This window comes from Ursus americanus, chromosome 36, assembly GCF_024610735.1.
Source record: "Ursus americanus isolate L20-20 chromosome 36, mUrsAme1.1.p, whole genome shotgun sequence".
Classification (NCBI taxonomy): domain Eukaryota; kingdom Metazoa; phylum Chordata; class Mammalia; order Carnivora; family Ursidae; genus Ursus; species Ursus americanus.
In genome coordinates, this window is record NC_142162.1 from 27,010,901 (window position 1) to 27,028,639 (window position 17,739).

The following is a 17,739-nucleotide window of genomic DNA, read 5'->3' on the forward strand; positions in this document are numbered from 1 at the left end:
TGAGCTTTAGGGGAAAAGCTTTCAGTCTGTCGCCATTAAGTATGATGTTAGCTGTGAGAAACATCTATTTTCAAAAAACTTTTATCTCCAAGTGATTATAAATGCATAACAATTTGCAGAAATAGTACAGAGAGGTATCATGTACCCTTTACCCAGTTTTTCCCAGTGGGTACATCTTATATAAACTATATCACAATATCAAAACAGGGAAATTCACATCATACAAGGTATGTGTATAATTCTGTATCATTTTATCACATGTTGGTTAGTATAACTATCACCATAATCGAGATACAGAACTCTTCCATCTCCACAAAAATTTCCATTGGGCTCTTTCTTTTTTTAAATTGATTTTAAGTAGGGTCCAATGTGGGGCTTGAACTTACCACCTTGAGATCAAGAGTTGCATGCTCTAGGGACTGAGCATAATATTTGTGTGAGGAAAATTTTTTATTTTGGTTGAAGTAATACATGTACATCCGCATTTAAGTCATATAATTCCACATATGTATATGTGTATATATGGACACACAAAGGTAATTCCATATGTACACACATATATATGCAGAAACATTTCAAAACACCCAGCAATTTTCTGCCACATACTTCTTTGTTTGTGATTGCTGCTGCCCAATAGATAAATTATACTTTCAGCCTTTTTTAGCTTTTATCTCTTCCATATTATCTTGATTTAATATGGAAGATGAAGACTTGTTCAGTCATGCTACACCTTATACTATAAACATGTGTCCACCCACTCCTTTCCCTTCTCACATTCTTGCTAGGCATAGCCCAAGCTCTAGCAGAGTTGTAGCAAAGAATATATATTTTTTTCATAGAACATTTCCTGAGCACCTCCATCTTCCTATTTCATTCTGGACTGTTTAACCTTTTCTTGGCCTGCCTTTTACCATTTTCCTTTGAATTTCTTTTATCTTTTATCATTCCTGTGCTGGAACTTCTGTACCCTGGATACTGTCTTGGATTTTTTTTTTAGTTTATTCTCTTAATTTGGATGAAGTGTAGCTTCTAGCTTCCTCAGGAAAGATGTAGGAGAGGTTTCAGACAGGTTACATGTCTGAAAAAGTCCTTATGCTGTACATTTGATTGATGGCTTAATTGGATCTAGAATTGTAAGTTGAAAATAATTTTTCCTTAAAATTTTAAATACTCTTCCATTGTCTTCCAGCTCCCCTCAATATTGAAAAGCGTCAGTCTGATTCTTGGTTCTTCGTGATCTTTTTTCCTTATTTGTAAACTTTTTTTTTTTTTTTTTTACCTCACTTGTCTCAGGTGTTAAGAAATTTTGTGTTGTATGTAAGCTTTGGTCTTTCATTTGTTGTGCTACATACTCATTGGGCCCTTTTAATCTGGAAATTCATGTCTTTAGTTTCGAGAAACTTTCTTATTATTTCTCTGTAACTTTCTCCTCCATTTTCTTTGCTCCTCTTTTACCCCTATTAACTATTAGTTGGATATTGGACCTCCAAGCTTGATTCTCTGGTTTTATTGTCTTTTCTGCCTGTGCCTTTATCTCTTTTGCTGTTGTTCTTTTATCTAAATTTCCTTAACTCTTTGAATGAATTTAAACTTTTCTGTTACTGATTTCTTTCTCTTTTTGTTTAATAAAAAGATGACTGTGAATAATGGTATAATTAATGACCAGTAGGAAGTAATTTGCTATTAGGTTACACTACTTGACTTCTGATATGTCATTTGTTATTTAATTGGGAAGCCACATAGATATCTTGTGATTATCCCAAATTCAAACTCTTACACTCAGTATCCAATGCAGCAAAGGTTGTGTGTCATTTGGTAAGATAGCATGTAATGAATAGAGCAGGTGCAATTTGAAGGAAAGTATACATTTGAGAATTCAGTACCTAGTTTTGTGAGTGCTTTTGCTATGGATCATGCAAAGTAACAGAATTTTTTTGGTGTAATTTCATAGGATGAATTTTCAGGATTATCACCGTACGAAAGGAAGAGACTGAAGAACATATCAGAAAATGCAAACTTTTTTGCTTCTCTTCAGTTGTCTGAGGTTTGTGTGGAATTTCTAATTAAGAGCAAGATGCCATTCCTCTTGCCAGTAGGTTAATAAAATAGTATCAGGTTTCATATATCAGGTAAGGGAGGGTAAAATTAGGACTGAGTTTTGCATTTAATAGGAGGAGGTTACCATATTTTATTGATTCTAAGACTTTTTTTTCATTTTAATGTTTTTGAAATTGACATCATAAAACTATAACTGACAGTTTTTCCTTCCTTTTCTTGGTGCATAAGATAATGGTGTCTTATGAACGGTTGTCTTGGATTCAGAGAAACAGGGTATGTTCCAAATGGTTGCTTTACCTCTAAAGGATAAAGGAGAAGTAGGAGGAATTGGCTGAGGAATGTGTGGTATAGGAGTGAGAGGACAAGCGCTTTTTTTAAAAGTCCTTTTCTTTTAAAGATTTATTTATTTATTTGAGAGAGAGAGTGCACAAGTGGGGGTGGGGGAAGGGCCAAAGGGAGAGGGACAAGCAGACTTCCTACTGAGCAGGGAACCAGGCACAGGGACCCTGGGATCATGACCTGAACTGAAGGCAGACGCTTACCTGACTGAGTCACCCAGGTGCTATGTTTTGTGTAGTGAGCTTTAAGGATAAATGGCCAGGGGTGCCTGGGTGGCTCAGTTGGTTGAGCGTCTGCCTTTAGCTCAGGCTGTGATCCCGGGGTCCTGGGATCGAGCCCCACGTCGGGCTCCCTGCTCAGCAGAGAGTCTGCTTCTCTCTCTGCCTGCCAGTGCCCCTGCTTGTGCTCCCTCTGTCAAATAAATAAATAAAATTTTTCAAAAATAATAGTAAATTCAGAATCTTAAAAAGGATAAATGGCTAGATGTATGCTTATGTTTTATAATCATTATAACTAAACGTGTAATTTACGTTGTGTCTTCACACGGTGGGTAAAACTTCTGTGTGTGAGATAGCCCTTCAGGAGGGTATGTGATATTTTCTTTCAAAAGGTAGCAAGCCCTTGGCTCTATTAAATAATTACTTGATTTTTTTGATTACGCATTCCCAAATATTCAGCATGTGTTTGCATCTTGAGGGAAGGGAGGGTGACTTAATATAAGGGACTAAATTGTTAAGTCACTAAAAGTTGAAAATTCATCAGAAATTTAGACAAAGTTATCTCTGATTTTGATTTTAGTTAACAGAAATTATGATTTGATTTATAGAAGTATAATACAACTTTTCTGGAAAATATTAAAGTAGAATTGCCTGTAGTAGAAGTTAAACCTTTTAATTTATAATAGTACATTTGATTAAATGTTTAATGTTCGGTCATGTAAACTCACTAGCAACCTGGTGCAAGGTATCGGAATGTCAGTACTTTCTGGTACCTTGTCAGAATGTCAGTCAAGACCTGAGCCCAGATCAAGTTGATGCTTAACCAACTTAGCCACCTAGGTGCCCCAGTCCTTTAGATGGTATTATTTACTTGCTTTTATTATTGATGGTATATTTGTCTCATGTACGTTAACCAAGAGCAGGTATCATATCTTAAGGATCTTTATTTCCTATGTAGATCTTAGTTTAGTGTCGATAAAGCAGCGTACTTAATATTTTATAAGGTAGTATCTTTACATGTATGTTTTGTGTATTTTGCAGTCAGCTGCAAGGCTCCGTGAAATGATAAAGAAGAGGCAGCCTCCTGAATCCAAAAGGTAAAAGATTTGGTTTACAATGCCTATACCACAGTGTATTGTTGACTTATTTATAATTTGAAAAAATGGTTACCATGGTAAAATAAGAGACAGAAACTGTAATCTTAAACATGTTGTTTCACATCTTCATGAGCTTTTGGTGTGGTCGGTGTCCTGGATTTTGGCCATTCTAATAAGTGTGTATTGATATCTCATTGTTCGTTTAATTTCTGTTTCTCTGATAACATGAGGTAGAGCATCTTTTCATATGCTTTTTGCTGAGTATATGTTACTTTGGTGAACTGTTAAGGTCTTTGGCCCATTTTTTAATTAAGTTGTTTGTTTTTTATTGTTGAGTTTTAAGAGTTCTTTGTATATTTTGGGTAACAGTCCTTTATCAGATGTGTCTTGTGCAAATATTTTCTCCCATTCTGTGGCTTGTCTTCTCATTCTCTTGGTATTGTCTTTTGCAGAGCAGAAGTTTTTAATTTTAATGAAGTTTACTTCATCAATTTTTTCTTTCATGGATTGTGTTTTTGGTGTTTTATTTTAAAAACCATTGCTATATCCAAGGTCAATAGGTTTTCTCCTATTGTCTTCTACAAGTTTTATAGTTCTGCATTTTACACTAGCTGTGTGATCTATTTTGAGTTAATTTTGTGATGGGGTAAAGGCTGTGTCTAGATTGATTTTTTTTTTTTAAATGTGGTTGTCCATTTGTTCTAGTACCATTTGTTGAAAAGATTATTTTTGCTTCATTATCTTGCCTTTGCTCTTCGTCTAAGATCAGCTGGCTCCGTGTTCCATTCCATTGATTTGTGTATTCTTTCATCAATACCATACTGTCTTTAAAAACAATAACAGCTTTGAAGTAAGTCTTGACATTGGGTAGTCAGTCCTCAAACTTTGTTCTCCTTCTTCAATATTGTGTTGGTTATTCTGTGTTTTTTGCCTCTCTGTGTAAACTGTAGGATCATTTTGTCAGTATCTACAAAATAACTTGCTAGGGTTTTGATTGAGAGTACATTGAATTTATAGATCAGCGTGGAAAGAACTGACATCTTGACTATCTGTAAACATGGAATATCTCCATTTATTTAGTTCTTTGATTTTGTTCATCAGAGTTTTGTAGTGTACTTCATATAGATCTTGGAAATATTTTGTAAAACTTGAACGTAAGTATTTCATTGTATGGGTGCTAATGTAAATGATATTATATTTTTAATTTCAACAAATTTCACTTGTTTATTGCTGGCATATAGGAAAGCAATTGACTTTTATATTAACCTTGTATCCTACAGCCTTGGTTTAATCACTTATTAGTTCCAAGAGTTCTTTTGTTCATTCTTGAGAATTTTCTACATAGGCTGTCATGTCATCTATGAGCAAATGCAGCTTTTTTTTTAACCTAATAGATTACTGGCTTATTATAAAAGAATATAACTTAGAACAGAGGAAGAGATGCATAGGGCAAGGCATGGGGAAATGTTACAGAGCTTCTATGCCTGATCTCAAGAGTGTGCCACTCTCCCAGCATAGCCATGTGTTCACTGACCTGGAAATTCTTTTATTTTTTATTTTTATTTAAAAAAATATTTATTAATTTTTTTTTGAGAGAGTGTACATGTGAGCAGGGGGAGGGGCAGAAGGAGAGGGAGAGAGAATCTTTTTTTTTTTTAATGTTTTTTTATTATGTTAGTCACCATACAGTACATCCCCAGTTTCCGATGTAAAGTTTGACGATTCATTAGTTGCGTATAACACCCAGTGCACCATGCAGTACGTGCCGTCCTTACTACCCATCACCAGTCTATCCCATTCCCCCACCCCCCCTCCCCTCTGAGGCCCCCAGTTTGTTTCTCATAGTCCATGGTCAGGGAGAGAAAATCTTAAGTAAGCTCCATGCTCAGTGCAGAGACTGACTTGGGGCTTAGTCTCATGATCCTAAGATTATGACCTGAGCCAAAATCAAGAGCTGAATGCTTAACTGACTGAGCCACCCAGGCGTTCCCAACCTGAAAACTCTTGAACAAATATAGTTTTGTTTTTTTCTTCCAAATCTGTGTACCATTTATTTTCTTTTCTTGTCTTATTGCATTAGCTAGAACTTTTAGCTTAATGTTGAAAAGGAATGGTGAGTGAGGACATCCTTGCCTGTACTTGATCTTGGTGGGAAAGCTTGGTGTTTCTCACCATTTAAGTATGACATTAGCTCTAGGTTTTCTGTAGATACTCTCTATTAAGTTGAGAAAGTTCCCCTCTAATTTACTGAGATTTTTTGTTTTTGTTTTTGTTTTTTATGAATGGTTGTTGGATTTAGTCAAAAGCATATTCTGCATTTGTTGATAGGATCATGTGATTTTGCTTTTTTGGCCTATTCATGTGATGGATCACATTGAATGATTTTTGACAGATTACATTAAGTGATTTTTTAGTGTTGAACTAGTCTTGCATACCTGGAATATATCCCACTTGGTTCTAGCTTGTAATACTTTTCGTACATTGTTGGGTTCAATGTACTATATTTTGTTAAGGGTTTTGCATCTGCTCATGAGAGATTATTGGTCTGTAGTTTTCTGTTTTGTAATGTCTTTGGTTTTGGTATTAGGGTAATGCTGGCCTCATAGAATGAGGTAGGTAGGATTCTCCCTGCTTCTTTCCTCTAAAAGAGATTGTAGAGATTTGGTATAATTTCTTTCTTATATGTTTGGTAAAATTCACCAGTGAACCTTTGTCAGCCTGGTGCTTTCTATTTTGGAAGGTTATTAATTATTGATATAATTTCTTTAATAGGTGTAAGCCTATTCAAAGTATCTATTTCTAATTCAGATTGTGAGTTTAGCAGTTGAGTCTTTTCAAGAATTGTCCATTTCATCTAGGTTATCAAATATGTGGGCATAGAGTTGTTCATATCATTCCTTTGTTGTCTTTTTAATGTCCACAGGATCTATAGTGAGACCCCTCTTTCCATTCTGATATTGATAATTTTTTTTCTTAGCCTTGCCTGAGGCTTATTGATTTTATTGGTCTTTTGAAATTTAATTTAATTTTTTTTATTTTAAAAAATATTTTCTTAATTCGAGAGAGACAGTGAGAGCGAGAGAGATCGCAGAGGGAGAAGGAGAGGGAGAAGCAGACTTGCTGCTGTGCAGAGAGCCCCATGTAGGGCTTGATCTCAAGACCCTGAGATCATGACCTGAACTGAAATCAAGAGGTGGACGTTTCAGCACCCAGGCGCCCCAAATTGTATTGGTTTTTTGAAAGAATTGGGCTTTTGATTTTGTTGATTCCCCCCCTCTGGTGATTTCCTGTTTTTAATTTTATTGATCTGCTCAACATTTATTATTTCTTTTTTCCTCCTTACTTTGGATTAATTTGTTCTTTTCTTTCTAGTTTCCTAAGTTGGAAACTTAGATGATTGATTTTTGACCTTCTTTCCTAATATATGCATTCACTGTTATAAATTTCCCTGTAAGCACTGCTATCCCTGCATCCCACAAATTTTATTAGGTTGTGTTTTCATTTTCATTTAGTTAAAAATATTTTTATATCCTCTTGAGATTTCTTCTTTGACCCATGTGTTATTTAACAGGTTGTTTTCTTCCTTTTTTTTCTTTAAAAATTTAATTATTTACCTGAGAGAGAGAGACCAAGTGAGAGAGAGAGAGAGAGAGCACGAGCAGGGAAGAGGGGCAGAGGGAGAGGGAGAAGCAGACTCCCTGCTGAGCAGGGAACCCGATGTGTGGCTTGATCCCAGGACCCTGGGATCGTGACCTGAGCCAAAGGCAGACACTTAACTGACTGAGTCACCCAGGCGTCCTTGTATGTGTTATTTCATTGAATTGGATTGTTCCAATGGATGACCAGGGACTGAGCCGACATTTTTCAGGTGTCAGTGAGAAGACAAGTTAATTACCTAGAAAATGTTTTAATAACTTGTTTGAAGGGTTGGAGTAGTGGAGAGGACATGAGCCTGAACAGAACTAGGAAGGATTCTATTTCCCTTAGGGACGGTCCTTAGAATCATCCTATCTCATTCAGGACACCTTGGGATCAGTATAATGAGGCACCTTACTGAAAAGTGGTGTGATCCCCGAGGTTGCAGAGAAGAAACCGGGAACTTGGGATTGTCTTGGCCAGGGAAACTTAAGGAAGGATGAAAAGATAAGAATAAAAATGCAAATGTATACAAAATGCTGTCATATAATCAGTACCATATGATTAGCTTTCTTTTTTTAAGATTTTTTTTATTTGACAGGGAGAGAAAGAGAGAGCACAAGCACAGGGAGTGGCAGGCAGAGGGAGAGGAAGAAGCAGGCTCCCTGTCTCGCAGGGGAACCTGATAATGGTCTCAGTCCTAGGGTTCTGGGGTCATTACCTGTGTTGAAGGCAGACACTTAACTGACTGAGCCCCCCCCCCCCCCCAGGCGCCGCAACCCAAGTGTTACTTGTTGTTTAATCTGTATGTATTTTGGGTTTATCCAGCTATCTTTCTCTTATTGACTTCTAGTTCTAGTTTTAGTTTTTTTTTTTTTTAAAGATTTTATTTATTCATTTGAGACAGAGAGAGAGAGCATGAGCAGGGGGAGAGGCAGAGGGAGAGGAAACAGACTCCCCGCTGAGCCAGGAGCCCAATGGGGGGCTCAATCCCAGGACCCTGGGATCATGACCTGAGCCGAAGGCAGACGCTTAACCGTCTGAGCCACCCCGGCACCCCTGACTTCTAGTTTAATTCAGTTGTTTTCTGAGAGCAAACATCGTATGATTTTCTTCTTTTTAAAATTTCTATTATTTTAAATTTGTTAAGGTGTGTTTTATGGTCTAGCATGTGGTCTACCTTGGTGAAGATTCCATCTGAGCTTGAGAGGAAATGTGTATTCTCTTTTTGAGAAAAAAATTTTTTTGAAGATTTTATTTATTCATGAGAGACAGAGAAAGACCGAGAGAGAGAGAGAGAGAGAGAGAGAGAGAGACAGGCAGAGGGAGAAGCAGGCTCCCTGCTGAGCAGGGAGCCAGATGCGGGACTAGATCCGAGGACTCTGGGATAATGACCTGAGCTGAAGGCAGACACTTAACCGGCTGAGCCACCCACATGCCCTTTTTTTTCCTTAAGAAAAAAAAAATTTTTTTTTAAGATTTGTATTCTGTTTTTGAATGAGCTGTCTATAGATGTTGGTTATATCTAGTTTATGGATGGTATGTTAAGTTCAACTGTGCTGTGCCCTTGCTGATTTGCTTCCTGCTGGATCTCTCCATTTCTGACAAGGGAGTGTTCAAGTCTCCAACTAAGATTGTAGAGCTACCGATTTCTTTTTGCAATTCTATTAGTTTTTGCCTTACATAGTTTGATTCTCTGTTGTTAGGTGCATTATGTTATGTTGTCTTGGAGAATTGACCCCTTTATCATTATGTAATGCCCTTCTTTATCCCTGATAAAACTTTCGTTGCTTTGTAGTCTGCTCTGTCTGAAATTAATATTTGTGTTTCTTTACATTTGTGTTAGCATGGTATATTTTTCTCCATTCATTTACTTTTAATCTTTATGTGTCTTTATATTTAAAGTAGATTTCTTATAGACAACATATGTTTGGGTGTTGTATTTGATCCACTCTAACAATCTCTTTTAATGGGTGCATTTAGACCATTGATGTTCAAAGTGAGTATTGATATATTTGGATTAATATCTGCCATATCTGTTTTGATATATTTGTGTTTATATCTACCTTGTTTGCCAATGTTTTATACTTATCGCTCTTGTATTTTGTTCCTATTTTTGTCTCCACTGTTTGGTTTTAATTGAGCATTTTATATGATGTCATTTTCTCTCCTTTCTTAGGGTATTAGTTATATTTTTTTTCCCTTTTTTTAGTGATTGCCCTAGAGTTTACAATATATATCTACAACTAACCCAAGTCCACTTTCACTTAACAGTGTACAATTTCAGGGTGTGAGTGGAGTATAGTATGAGTACCTTATAATAACAAAATAACCCTAATTCTTCTTTCTTATCCCTTGTATCATTGTTGTCATTCATTTCACATGTATAAATATACTTAAGTATGTATATATATACACATACACACACATATACACACACACATATATACACATATATATACACACACACATATATACACACATAGGTATATGTAGGTACACATAAGATATATACATAAGTGTACATAACCAAATACATTGTTGCTATTGTTATTTTGAGCTAGCTGTTACTAAGAATGAGAAAAATAATTTTTTTTTTTTTACCGTATTCCTTCTTTGATGCTCTTTCTTTTTGTGAATCTGAGTTTCTGATCTGTTTCTTCTCTCTAAAGAACTTCTTTCATCATTTCTTGTAAGGCACATCTGGCAACAAATTCTCTTAATTTTTTTTTTTTTTTAAGTAAGCTTTACACCCAGTGTGGGGCTTGACCTCAGAACTCCAAGATCAAGAGTTGCATATTCTAAACTAGCCAGGTGCCCTCTCAACACTTTAAATATTTTACTCTGCTCTGCTGATTGCATAGTTTATGAGAAGATGGTTGTAGTTTTTATCTCTGTTGGCCTGTAGGTAAGGTGCTTTTTTCCTCACGGCTTCTTTCAGGATTTTTTCTTTCTCTTTGATTTTCTGTAGTTTGGAAATGAATTGCCTAGGTGTAGTTTTTTTTTGGCATTTATCTTGCTTGCTGTACGCTGAGCTGCTTGGATCTGTGATTTTGTGTCTGACATTAATTTGGGGAATTCTTGGTTACTGTTGTTTAAAATATATCTTCTGTTTTTCTTTTTTCCTTATCCTTCTGGTAGTCCCATAATGTGTATGTTATACCTTTTGTAGTTATCCCACAACTCTTGGATATTCTCTTCTTTTTTTTTTTTTCTCTTAAGATGTTATGTATTTATTCGACAGAACAAGAGAGCACAAGCAGGGAGAGTGGGAGAGGGAGAAGCAGGCACCCTGCTGAGCAGGGAGCCTGATGTGGGGCTCAAACCCAGGGCTCTAGGATCATGACCTGAGCTGAAGGCAGACGCTTAACTGACTGAGCCACCCAGACACCCCTCTATTTTTTGTTTTGTTTTTCAGTCTTTTTTCTCCTTGCTTTTCAGTTTTGGAGGTTCCTATTGAGATATCCTTAAGCTTAGGGATTCTTTCCTCAGCCATGTCTTATCCACTAATAAGCTCATCAAAGGCATTCTTCATTTCTTAGTGTTTTTGATCTCTAGCATTTCTTTTTGGTTCTTTCTTAGGATTTCCATCTCTCTTACATTGCCTGTCTTTCTTGGATGGTGTTTATTTTATCCATTAGAGCCATTAGCATATTAATCATAGTTTTATTTTTTTTTAATAATAATTTTTTATTATGTTAGTCACTATGCAGTACATCCCTAGTTTTTGATGTACTGTTCCATGATTCATTACTTGCGTATAACACCCAGTGCACCATGCAATACGTGCCCTTAATACCCATCACTGGCCTATCCCAATCCCCCACACCTCTCCCCTCTGAATCCCTCAGTTTGTTTCCCGGAGTCCCTAGTCTCTCATGGTTTATTCCCCCTTCTGTTTACCCCCCCCTTCCTTCTTCCCTTTCTTCTCCTATTGATCTTCCTATTTCTTATGTTCCATAAATGAGTGAAACCATATGATAATTGTATTTCTAAGCTTGACTTATTTCACTTAGCAAAATCTCCTTCAGTCCCGTCCATGTAGCTGCAAATGTTGTGAAATCATTCTTTTTGATGTCTGAGTAATATTCCATTGTATATACGGACCACATCTTCTTCTTCTTTTTTTTTTTTTTTTTAGTTTTTTTTATTATATTATGTTAGTCACCATACAGTACATCCCTGGTTTTTGATGTAAAGTTCGATGATTCATTAGTTGCGTATAACACCTAGTGCACCATGCAATACGTGCCCTCCTTACTACCCATCACCAGCCTATCCCATTCCCCCACCCCCCTCCCCTCTGAAGCCTGCAGTTTGTTTCTCAGAGTCCATAGTCTCTCATGCTTCATTCCCCCTTCTGATTACCCCCCCCCTTTCTCTATCCCTTTCTTCTCCTACCGATCTATGGACCACATCTTCTTAATCCAGTCATCTGTTGAAGGGCATCTCGGCTCCTTCCACAATTTAGCTATTGTGGACAATGCTGCTATGAACATTGGGGTGCATATGGCCCTTCTCTTCACTACGTCTGTATCTTTGGGGTAAATACCCAGTAGTGCAATTGCTGGATCATAGGGTAGCTCAATTTTTAACTTTTTAAGGGACCTCCACACTGTTTTCCAAAGTGGCTGTACCAACTTGCATTCCCACCAACAGTATAAGAGGAATCCCCTTTCTCCACATCCTCTCCAGCATTTGTTGTTTCCTGCCTTGTCAGTTTTTGCCATTCTGACTGGCATAAGGTGGTATCTCAATGTGGTTTTGATATGAATTTCCCTGATGGCTAATGATTTTGAACATTTTTTCATGTGTCTATTAGCCATTTGTATGTCTTCATCGGAAAAGTGTCTGTTCATATCTTCTGTCCATTTTTTGATTTGATTATTTGTTTCCCAGGTATTGAGTTTGAGAAGTTCTTTGTAGATCTTGGATACTAGTCTTTTATCTGTAGTGTCATTTGCAAGTATCTTCTTCTCATTCCGTGGGCTGCCTCTTAGTTTTTTTTTTTTTTTTTGACTATTCCCTTGGCTGTGCAGAAGATTTTTATCTTGATAAGTCCCACAAGTTCATTTTTTCTTTTGTTTCTCTTGCCTTTTGGAGATGTGTCATGAAAAAAGTTGCTGTGGCTGATGTCAAAGAGGTTGCAGCCTGTGTTCTCCTCTATGATTTTGATGGATTCCTGTCTCACATTGAGGTCTTTCATCCACTTAATCATAGTTGTTTTAAATTCTTGTTCTGATTGGGGCACCTGGTTGGCTTAGTCAGTTAAGGGTCTCTCTTTGGCTCCCATCATGATCTCAGGGTCCTGGAATTGAGCCCCGTGTTGGGCTCCGCACTCAGCAGGGAGTCTGCTTGTGTCTCTCCCTCTCCGCCTCCCCCTGCTTGTGCTCTCTCTCTCAAATAAATAAAATCTTTTTTAAAAAAAGTTTAAATTTCTGTTCTGATAATCGCAACATTCCTGCCATGTCTGGTTCTGAAGCTTGCTCTGTCTTTTTAAATTGTTTTGTGCCGATAGCTGGACATGATGTACCAGGAAAAAGGAACTGTTGTAAATAGACCTTTAGTAATGTGTCAAAGGGGAGAGAAAGCTGTTCTATAGTCCTGTGATTAGGTCTCAGTCTTTTAGGGAGCCTTTGTCTCTGGACTGTGAACTTCGAGTATTTTAGTTTCTTTCCTCCCCTGTTAGGTGGGAGAGGAAGGTAAAAGTGGGTTGGAGTTGGGTATTTCCTTTTTTTCAGGTTAAGCTCTGATAATACCCTTGCAGGTTAGACTCTGGTTAACTGGTTCTCCTGAGGGCATGTCTTGTTAAGAAGAACAAAGTGCTCTGGTATATTCCAAAATGGTTCTTTTTCCTCTCCCACTGTGGGAAGCGTGAGGGGATTTTTCTCTGATTGTTTACTGAGTACCTAGTTTAGCTCCTCAATGTAAATCTCACAAAATACTGGGGGTATTTAATAAACGCTTGAGGGTTTATTTTTTTCTTAAAGAGTTTTTAAGAGCAGTTTAAGTTATACAACAAAATTGAGAGGAGGGTACAGAGATTTCCTGTATATTCCTCTGCCCCCACACATGCATAACCTTCCCCATTATCAACATCACTCAGCAGAGTGGTACTCTTATTACCGAGGGTGAATCTACACTGATACGTCATAATCACCCAAAGTCCATAGTTTGCCTTAGAGTTCACTCTTGGTGTTGTACGTTGTATGGGTTTGTACGAATGAATAATGACATATATCCATCATTATAATATATATTTTTACCACCCTAAAAATTCTATGTGTTTTCTCTGTTCATCACCTTACCACCCTCAACCGTGGCAATTAGCAATTATCTTTTTATTGTCTCCATAATTTTGCCTTTAATAGAGGGTCATGTATTTGGGATCATACAGTATGTAGCCTTTTCAGATTTACTTCTTTCTCTTAATTATAGGCATTTACATTTCCTCCATGTCTTTTTATGGCTTGATAGGGCCTTTCTTTTTAGTGCTGAATAATATTCCATTTGGATGTACTGTAGTTTATTTATCTGTTCAGTTAGTGGAAGACATCTTGGCTGCTTCCCAGTTCTGACAGTTATGAACAAAGCTATCATAAACACCCATGTGCAGGTTTTTGTGTGGACACTTGGGAGTTTTTAACTTGTCCATGATGAGCCTCCAGCAACTGGTCAGTTACAGTTCAGCTTTTCCTACCGTGGCATTGGTCCCATTGTGGTTTTTGTTCTTCACTTTCTGTTCCAGTAAGCCATGACTCCTTATATTTGTCTGTCTCTGCGGTATTGAGGCCAGCAGTTTGAACTGTGTCCTTACCTCTCTTAAGGATCCTAGAAGAGTTATTAATTTTTTAATCTGTTCACCTTTTTACTTGAAAAGACAGAGTGGTGAATTTCAAGTTCCTTATTTGTGGAACTGGAAATTGGAAGTTCTGAACTACTCTTTAAAAAAATGAAATAATATTGGCGCCAAGGTGGCTCAGTCATTAAGCGTCTGCCTTTGGCTCAGGGTGTGATCTCAGCATTCTGGGATCGAGCCCCACATCAGGCTCCTCCGCTGGGAGCCTGCTTCTTCTTCTCCCACTCCCCCTGCTTGTGTTCCCTCTCTCGCTGGCTCTCTCTCTCTCTCTGTCAAATAAATAAATAAAATCTTAAAAAAAAATAGTGCATAAAAAAGTAGGGTATGTTTATGATTTTAAAAAGTAAAGTATATGGAAGGAAAAGCAATAAAACATTTAAATCTCTTTTCCATTTTAGACCTTAGTTCTCCAGGCCTCCCTAGAAGAAACCACTGTTAATAGTTTCATGTATATTCTTCCATAGGTAATTTTAGCATGTACAAATGTATGTGTGTACATAACCTTTTTCTAAAAAAACGAATGGAACCATATTCAACATGTACTGGACCTTGTTTTTGCTTCTTATATCTTAGAGTTCATGTCAGTCATATCAGCATGCAAAGATCTATTTCATTCTTCTTATGGTTGCATATTATTCTATTAGAGATGTATGCCATAATTCTAACACCTCTCACCTCCCCATGATGAACATTTATGATTTTATTTAAAAGCATGGAAACATCATAAATGTTCCATTAAAATCCGTGTAGTCATGTACATACATCTTTGTAGTGTGTGAGTATATCTGTGAGATACATTCCTAGATGTTATCTCCTTAATATTAATAAATACATATAACTGTTTTATAACTTGAGTTTTTTCCCCACTCCTTTAGAAAAAAGCCCAAAAAGAGAGAAAATGGGACTGGATGTAGAAGATCAATGAGATTACTAAAAGTAGAGCCTTCAGGAGTGTCATTACCAGCAACCCCAACCCAGCCGACATTAATAGCAGATGAAAATGTAAGAAAGTGCAAAAGCAATATATTACTCAATAAAACACTGAAAAATTTGAAATGTTTGAAGCTATATTAAAAGGTCATTAAATTATGTTTAACTTGTACTTCATTAATTTAATACTTGACTTTCTTGTTTAATGAGTAAGATTTCAAAATCATAAAGACTAGTTTGGATTCTGTATTTCTGCAGGCCTACCTGCTATAGAATTATGGGTAAATTACTTAATCTCTCTGAGCCCCAGTTTCCCCATATTTAAAGTGACAACAGTATAGAAATTTCAAAGAGGTGCTGTGGGAGTTAAGTGAAATAGTATCTATAAAGTTCTTTATACTGTGTTAAGGGCTTAGTAAGTAAGCAATAAATGGTAGTATTAATGTTATTAATAATGTATAATATGTGATAATGGTGATAGCCCCTTGCTGTAGTATAACTTTGTACTAGCAGTGAATATGAAGAGTTTTATTTACCAAGTTTATTGTCTAAATAAGATAATGATATTTTTTATTCAAGTGCACCCACTGTTTTTAATACTTTATATCTAAGTGCTTAATTATAAATCAGAAGATAGCACTAATTAGACTGGTGCTTTGGGAGCTAATTGCAAATTAAGGTGCTCGGGAAGAGTAGCTTTCCAGTTTTTCTGAAGCCTCCACCCATGGTAAATGTATTTACATTGAACTCATTAATGCCACACAACTGGTGCAACACTTACGAAATGATTCTTAACTCTTACTGCACGTGATGTACTTTTTGCATTTTCTATTCTTTCATTCATTAAAATATTGCTGGTTGTCATACATTGAAATGATTGCATGATCCATGGGTTACAACCTATGATATAAAAAAACACTAGCATAAAGTAATAACTTTACTCTGAGTAATGAAATTGAACTGATCTGAATCCATTCCCGGCAACACCTGTTCTTGGCATTGTAACTTTGGACAAGGTAACCTCTCTAAGTTTCATTACTATCTCTTTAAAATGTGGTATCTCATTCACTGGATTATTATGAAGATTAAATGGGGTAATACATATTATTAGTTTACAGATACACCTGGCAGTCATTCATTGAACAACTGTTTTTGAATGCTCATGATGTGTCACCTATGTTGATAGAGAAAGTAAAGTAGTGAAAAACTTACATTCTAGGGCAGAGCAACAATCAACCTGTTTTATTTCTCATTTTATTTTTTATTTTCTTATTTTTTATAACAGCCTTTGTTACCTCCTGGGCCTTTAGAAATGACTCCTGAAAATCGAGATGATGACAGTGAACTATTTAAAAGATTTCTACAGAGTTGGGCAGAAGTGAGCAAGGTATCACATGGGAGGGCTTACAGCTTTTAGAATTATCTGTTAAGGAAATTTCAGTACGTATATTAATTTAGTACTTTGGTCTTTTTCATTGTTTCAGACAAGTAGTAAGAACACTGAGAAGGAGTTGCCTAACATTAAAAGGTAAGTTAAAATCCCTTGCCTTTGTTTTATATTTTCTACAGTCTTTAAATTATAAAGACTGTATACCATTATAGGAAGTTTTGAAAATGAGGTGAAATGATCACTCATAACATTTCCACCCTAGCAACTGTCGTTTTTGTATGTTTCTTTTCAGGTATTGCCATATGCGATACTGCTATAAGTTTCATAAGTGCAGGGATTTTGTCTCAATAACCAAAATGGTGCTTGGTGCATAATATATATTCATTCATTATTAAATAAATGAATGAATCCTTGTACGTATTTAGTTTATTATGTTCTAATGTATATACAAATTTGCATTATGCTTTTCATTAATATTATAGTTACAAAATATTAATGTCATGTTACTAGAGTCTTTAAATTTATTGAGTAATTGCATAATATTTAGTGGGTGGCATTTACTTAACCTTTTCTGACTCTGTTGGTATTTGTAATTATTTTCTATTTAGTTTCTTGTGGTTAGTTGCAGATTAAGTTATATGTGTGCATATGTTTAAGTGTATATGTGTTGATAGTGGGTTAATTCTTTAGGATAGATTCTAGAAGTGAGGTTAATGAGTTAAATATTATGGACATTTTTGTGGCTTTTAGTATACATTGCTGAATTGTGTTCTAAAATCTTTTTTTTTTCTTCTGAAAATCTTGTATGAATTTACTCTGCCACTAGCACCGTTAATGAATGTATATGTTTAACTGCAGCCTGCTACCTTTTATAAGTGAAAAATAGTATCCCATTGTTTAATTTGATTTCCTTGGTTATTAGGAGGTTGACTATTTACTAACTGTGTCTCTTTTCTTTTTTGAGTCATCTTTTAGTTATTTTGACTACTGATTGGGTTTATTTCTAAAATTTAACTTTTTTTCCTCAGCTATAAAGCCAATTTAAGTGGCATGGTCATTAATGAAGATACTGTTCATAAAGTTACCAAAGGCGCAATATTTTCTGTGGCTCTCCACCCCTCAGAAATTAGAACTTTGGTGGCAGCTGGGGCCAAATCTGGGCAAGTTGGACTTTGGGATTTGGTAAGTTGTTATTAATTTTTTGAAGGTAAT

The 17,739-nt window shown here is 36.2% G+C and overlaps 1 protein-coding gene across 1 annotated transcript in view; it reads left to right on the plus strand.

Annotated features, from left to right (window-relative positions):
* The window catches only part of WDR76 (WD repeat domain 76), a 51,500-nt gene that overhangs the window by 6,579 nt on the left and 27,182 nt on the right, over positions 1-17,739 (plus strand). The window contains exons 3-8 of the mRNA XM_045772253.2: positions 1,952-2,044; positions 3,657-3,712; positions 15,083-15,209; positions 16,423-16,524; positions 16,622-16,665; positions 17,556-17,709. Coding sequence (XP_045628209.1) covers positions 1,952-2,044; positions 3,657-3,712; positions 15,083-15,209; positions 16,423-16,524; positions 16,622-16,665; positions 17,556-17,709 — 576 coding nt within the window. The remainder of the gene's footprint in view (positions 1-1,951; positions 2,045-3,656; positions 3,713-15,082; positions 15,210-16,422; positions 16,525-16,621; positions 16,666-17,555; positions 17,710-17,739) is intronic.